The sequence below is a fragment of the Harmonia axyridis genome, chromosome 1 (genome assembly GCF_914767665.1).
Source record: "Harmonia axyridis chromosome 1, icHarAxyr1.1, whole genome shotgun sequence".
Classification (NCBI taxonomy): Eukaryota; Metazoa; Arthropoda; class Insecta; order Coleoptera; family Coccinellidae; genus Harmonia; species Harmonia axyridis.
In genome coordinates this window covers 80,689,027-80,695,082 of record NC_059501.1, presented here as the reverse complement: position 1 = coordinate 80,695,082, position 6,056 = coordinate 80,689,027, and the positions used below count along the sequence as shown (strand labels likewise).

General features: G+C 31.2%; 1 protein-coding gene across 2 annotated transcripts; it reads right to left on the bottom strand.

Annotated features, from left to right (window-relative positions):
- Positions 1-2,697: 2,697 nt before the first annotated feature.
- LOC123688933 (borealin) lies at positions 2,698-5,775 on the bottom strand. 2 transcript variants are annotated; one of them, XM_045627688.1, is made up of 6 exons: positions 5,617-5,775; positions 5,338-5,462; positions 5,143-5,267; positions 4,948-5,059; positions 4,316-4,587; positions 2,698-3,292 (listed from the first exon to the last, which is right to left on the bottom strand). In XM_045627688.1, exons 2-6 carry the CDS (start codon positions 5,447-5,449, stop codon positions 3,017-3,019), a joined length of 897 nt encoding a protein of 298 aa, XP_045483644.1. In that variant the 5' UTR covers positions 5,450-5,462; positions 5,617-5,775; the 3' UTR covers positions 2,698-3,016. The 2 variants fall into 2 exon arrangements, with proteins under 2 accessions (XP_045483644.1, XP_045483645.1); XM_045627689.1 differs by having other exon boundaries at positions 4,316-4,551.
- Between the last annotated feature and the right edge of the window lie 281 nt (positions 5,776-6,056).

The window sequence follows — 6,056 nt, the reverse complement described above, 5'->3', positions numbered from 1 at the left end:
CTTTATCGTGGACACACTGTATAGGTACTTGCCTCATCAAAATACTGAAAACCACATTCCAAAGAATTGAATAATTATTTAAACGCTTGAACCAAATTTACATACTTCACATCAGAGTAATTAAATTAATGAGTTGACGATCTGATGAAGTCTTGAAGTTGATAAGTAATAATATAATCTAATGGATCTATGGGTATCTCAGATAACTGAAGACATTCAATATTTAACTTATTTCGAACACCTAGAGAAGGTGATTTATTTTTTATGTCATCGATTTTAAGAATAATAATAATGAAAAAAGCAAGCGAGGTCCAGGTGAAAACGGAAAGATTGAAAAAGAATATAAAAAAAATTCTAAGAAATAGAAAAGAATACAGGAGATTTGACAGAAATGGTGGAAAAAAAACTAAGAAAAGAAAGAGAATGGAGCCAATGGAGGACATGCGTATATAAATTAGAAGACAAAAAAGAAAGTAATTCAAAAGAAAAATCCTATGAGCGAATTGAATGACATAATTTATGAAAATATTTATAAACCTAATGGTGATACAGTATAAAATGTTATAAAAGAGTATCTGGACAAAATATAATGAATAATGAGGTGGAAAAATTTATCAAATAGGAGTGTGTAATGAAAATAACAATGGAAAATTTGAATTTTTAAAGTGAATAAGTGAATTGAGAGTTTGGGAATAAAAGTCAACCGCAGCCATCTCAAGAAAATGTGTGGTCATTTCCTAGGCTCCCAATATTGAATTTGTATAATTCAAGGTAGTTCATCGTTTTCCAATATTTTATCCTTGAGTTGAATTAACGAAATAAATCACCGTAAGCAAACTGGTTGATAGTTAACACCCCAAATGCAGCGCGTGAGTATACAGTACTTACCTTTTGTTGTGCCAACTGAACAATCAAAAAATGCGACAATCCTTCATAATGACTATTTCTGTGACAGCATAATGAATTCAAATTTGAAAACTTTTAAGATTACATAGGTATACTTACTAATTTCTCCGGTAAAAATTTGGGCAGCTTCAACATTGTTTTCAGGTGCACTAGCCATCTTTCTGTTCCATTTAACTACTACTGAATAATGTAACAGAAAAATATCAATTGTAGGTACTCTTCTAGTGTTACAATATTTCAACTTACAAAGTATGCGCCTTTAATAGATTAAAATGTTGTTATCTCCTATTCATAATAGATGTTAAACGACAGATTTTCAGATGATACTATTTCTAAATTATAGAGATAGTTAGAAAAATAAGTAATGACCTATAATAAACTAATTATCTAACAATTCGTACAGAAAGTTGTTTAAAGTCGGAGAAAAACAAATATTCATAGAATAGAATTCGATTATAAGGCTAAATGGACTCCAAATATTCAATAGTAATGTACATATACATATTATCAATGAATAAAACAGTTTTTTTTTAATAGTGATCAAAGAATAATATTGGATATTAGTACATATTTCAACATTTTGAATAAGGTTTTCCTGTTCAGTGATGAAAATGCACAACATCAATATTCTGGAACTTACGACCAAAATTGGCGGCATAACCATGGATCATAGAGGATAAAGGTATATGTTCTGTGGTTTCCATAAATAAAACGCTCCACAGATGTCATTTCCCATTTTGCCAGGTTATATTTATTTCATTGACATGTGATTTAGGTTTTAATCTATAGAACTTTTTGATAAAAAAAATGTTTATATTGAATGATTCTAATCCTTGAAGTTTATTTGTCATTTATTCAATGATCAGGTTCCCGAACTGGAAATAAATGTAGTGCAACAATTTAGATTTTTTCATTTCTCAGGACCCCTATCATCAAAAAAAGTAATAGGAAAAGGCACTTTCACCGTTTTACCCTTAGACTATATAAGTCTGATTTATAGTCTAAGGTTTTACCACTAATGCCGGCTATGGCATTTCTGATAAGAAGTCTTCGGAATCATTGGAAAAAAATGTAGATTTTAGTTCTCATTTTGAAATATGTATATTTTTCTTTCAAACTATAGGGTTTTGTACAAAACTCTATTGCTCCACAAAATTTTCCTAGCTAAAGACAAAATTTATTCTTTTTGAAAGGGAAAAATCAATGATTCAACTATAATAAATCATATCTCTGAAATTCTACAACAGATCTTAAGAACATGCATTGATTATTGATACTAAAATGCAATGCTTGTTATTGCAAATTCTTAACCTCTGTAGTTATAAATTTCTTCCTTACTGCAAAGCTCTGTTGCTTAGAACTATTTTTCCGTTATTGATACCTAGGTTCAAATCTACAGATCCAAGATTTTTTTTAAACTTCTCAAACTGTTTTTTAGGTATTTATCATATAGAAGGAAATAATAACTCTTGGTACACAATTTTGCAGTGTTTTTTTATAAAATATTTCATGTATAAGAATATTTCAAAAATGATAACAAATTTAATCAAAATTGAAGTTGTTTTACATTCAAAGATCTTAAATTTTTTTCAGCTGATATTGATACTTTACAATAGTGATTATTTAACACTGTTGTTTTTGGAATTGACTGGATATAGCAAAAAAAAATTATGAATAAATTAATTACATGAAAACCTCTTCACATACAACAACATAACAGCGTAAATTAGAAAAAATAAACAATTCATGTGTTTCACAAAATTTATTTTGGTGATTTTTTTTTACTATAAATTCAAAATTGAAACCAATGAGCTTTGTGAAACCTCCAGTTGAAGTTAGCAGAATATTATCGGTTTGATCTTCGTATCACTAATCCAGTACAATTGAAACTTGTGCTATTATATTATGGAAAATCTGTTAAACGCTCTCAGCAAATATAAAAAACAATCATTTCCCTTAAAATCTTATAATGGGTAAAAATACACAATGAATACGTCATGAGAAAATAATACAAATGTTCATACAAAGATAACCATATATAACAATCAACTGTGGAGAACACACAAAATGAGTCACAAGATTCGCAAACCTGCATCTTTAAAAAATGTCCCTATTTTATTTTGGAATATTGACAAACTTTATCCAAATTGTCTCTCAAGGTCCTTAATTGTTTTTGGATTTCTGGATCTAAATCAGGAATTTGTGATTGTCTTATACCTCTCATTGGTTGGATATTAATCATTCTGCCATCGGCTAGAGGTATGTTAACATTTGCCGTTGTCTCTGATACCATAGCAGTTGTCATCAATGGACTTCCACTGAGAGAAATTGCAATTTCTCCTTGTTGTGGCCGCCTCAAAACAACAGAGGGGGTGTTTGGTTTCATCTGGATGGAACAAAATAAAAATGAAATGAAAAATAAATTTTCATATGTAATAGAGATTTCGATGAGTGCACCACATATAAAGGGTGTTTTTTTTAGAGCTATAGAACTTTAAATTGCAATAAAACAAAGATGGATTATTCGATTGATATGAATTTTATTTATCCGCAAGATAATCTTGTGGCATTACATTTTAAATATGATTTCTGGCATATGACCGCCACTGCTGGCTCGGATGTAGTCCAATGTGGACGTCCAATTTTTTATGACTTTTTTCAACATTTGTGGCCGTATATCGGCAATAACACGGCGAATGTTGTCTTCCACATGGTCAAGGCTTTGTGGCTTATCCGCATAGACCAATGACTTTACATAGCCCCACAGAAAGACGTCTAGCGGTGTTAAATCACAAGATCTGGGAGGCCAATTCACAGGACCAAAACGTGAAATTAGGCGGTGACCAAACGTGTCTTTCAATAAATCGATTGTGGCACGAGCTGTGTGACATGTTGCGCCGTCTTGTTGGAACCACAGCTCCTGGACATCATGGTTGTTCAATTCAGGAATGAAAAAGTTAGTAATCATGGCTCTATACCGATCACCATTGACTGTAACGTTCTGGCCATCATCGTTTTTGAAGAAGTACGGACCAATGATTCCACCAGCCCATAAAGCGCACCAAACAGTCAATTTTTCTAGATGTACCGGTGTTTCAACATACACGTGAGGATTAGCTTCACTCCTTTTGTTTGTTGACGTAGCCATTCAACCAGAAGTTTGACTATACCAAAAATTTATGGAAAAACAGTTAGTTTTCATCAAGAAAATTGTCTTGAATCTATTGAACATAATTATGTATCGCCTAGAAAGCATATTTTGGTTTAACTAAATTGTGATTTATAGGAGTTTGCATTCAATATTTGAGTTGAATGAACAATATTTCAAGGTTCAAATGATTAATTAATAATTAATGAATAAAATTTCATGGGTTCGTTCTAATTTTCCACTAAATATAGTCGTTATTACCTTGGGGGTGACCATTCCGAAGTTTTCTAATTTCTTGTTATTTATTGGAGTTGTGAATTTGTTCTGGATCTTTCTACTGATAGTGTTAGTCCTTGACGCAGACCTAGATTTCCTATTTGACTTTATTGCAGTTGAAGTTACAGATGGTATATTCCTCATCATTGATCGGGAGGTTCTATTGGATCCTGAGCTGGATGATCTAGTCCTGCTTGAAGATCTAGTCTTTCTCCTTCCACCTGAATTTTCAGTTGCTGAGTCAGATGTCAGATACCCTAGACAAGACCCAACCCGGTTAGTATATGAGAAAAATGGCGGGTTAAAAACAACTACAATAGCTATTGTATAAGAGGTGACAGTATGAATGGGGGCACTTGAATTTCCTAAATTATTTGATCTACAGATTAAGAAGGAAATATAATGAAAATATTCACTTAAACGCAAGCTCTAATATTCTAATAATGCACAGATGACAAAAAATGTTTCCAACGTCTAAATTAAATTGCTGAAAAATCGTCCATCTCGAATAAGACTTCTATAAGAGTATTGGTGTCATCAGATTTTCAGATAAAACATTTGAGATTAAATATGAAACATTGAAGCTAATTTTTTTTCACAAAGACATTTATACTAACCATCATCTGAGGATTTCTTCTTAACATAAGGATCTTCTGTGTGTACTATACTATTGAGAACAGAGCAGTGATTCAAAGAAGAAATTGTATTCCAATTCATTTTCTTTTCTCTCTGTAAAATAGATGATGAATTAGGAGGACGATAAGTAGATCCGAACTAAAATTTTTGGCAATTAAATTTTCATCAATACATACCAATTCTTTTGAAGTTTTGTTTCTTGCAGTTATGGGAATTGCCAGTCTTGTTTGTTTCATCATTAACTTGATATTTACAATTTGTATTTTTTTTTGGTTTACCAATTCTTGTCTTGTCTTTTCATCTATAAGAAACAAAATGATTATTTAATTGTTGTTAATTATTCAATGCCGAATTGTCATATGGAAGCTTACATATTTCTTTATAGGTTTGAAACATTTCCACAGGAAGCTCTCTTTTTTCAGGAAGTAAAGATTCCTTGTGAGTTACATCCTGATTTTTTACTACTTGTCTGGTCCTCGGCATTTTAATTGGATACCTAAAAAATTTAATCATTTGAATATAAACAAAATACTAGACGATAGTTTACATAATGTTGTTCCAAGCTTCCTAGGCTCATCAAACCTCTCATAAACTGAGGTAGTAGATATAAGCAGACGAAATAAAGTGAAAAAATCAACTTTGGATCTTACCTAGGCAAAAACGCGAAAACCTCAATCTTTTATGATGTTAATAATATCAGCTTTTCAAACTTTTCCCAAGTTAATTTTATTTATTCAAACACTAACAGCAGAAACTCGTTCAAATTTACATGACATTTCTCCAATAACGGTTACAAATGTCAATGATGAATGCTCAGTGTAATGGCCACGTTCCCTATTGCATTAATGCATTACCATCTTTTGGTATTGAGATCACTAGCCGTTTGAAAAATTCTTTCAATGTCGACAAAGGTAATAAAAATAACTATTCGCCTTCGATTTGAATAATTTGAGCGTTCACCACCTAAGATGTGATTATAATTTTAATTTTCACAGAATCACAATCAAGGTATGCTCTAAGTTAAGACATAACCCACTAACTTTAGAAGTCTCGTTATATTTCTATATTTTCAAAAATATATTTTGAATTT

What these genes read in the sequence shown, in the direction of transcription:
- LOC123688933 (XM_045627688.1), bottom strand. Translation starts at nt 5,449, where the DNA reads ATGCCGAGGACCAGACAAGTAGTAAAAAATCAGGATGTAACTCACAAG. An exon ending in ACAAAACTTCAAAAGAATTG is followed by an intron (nt 5,060 to 5,142) that starts GTATGTATTGAT and finishes TCTATTTTACAG; the next exon opens with AGAGAAAAGAAAATGAATTG. An exon ending in GAAGAAATCCTCAGATGATG is followed by an intron (nt 4,588 to 4,947) that starts GTTAGTATAAAT and finishes GGTCTTGTCTAG; the next exon opens with GGTATCTGACATCTGACTCA.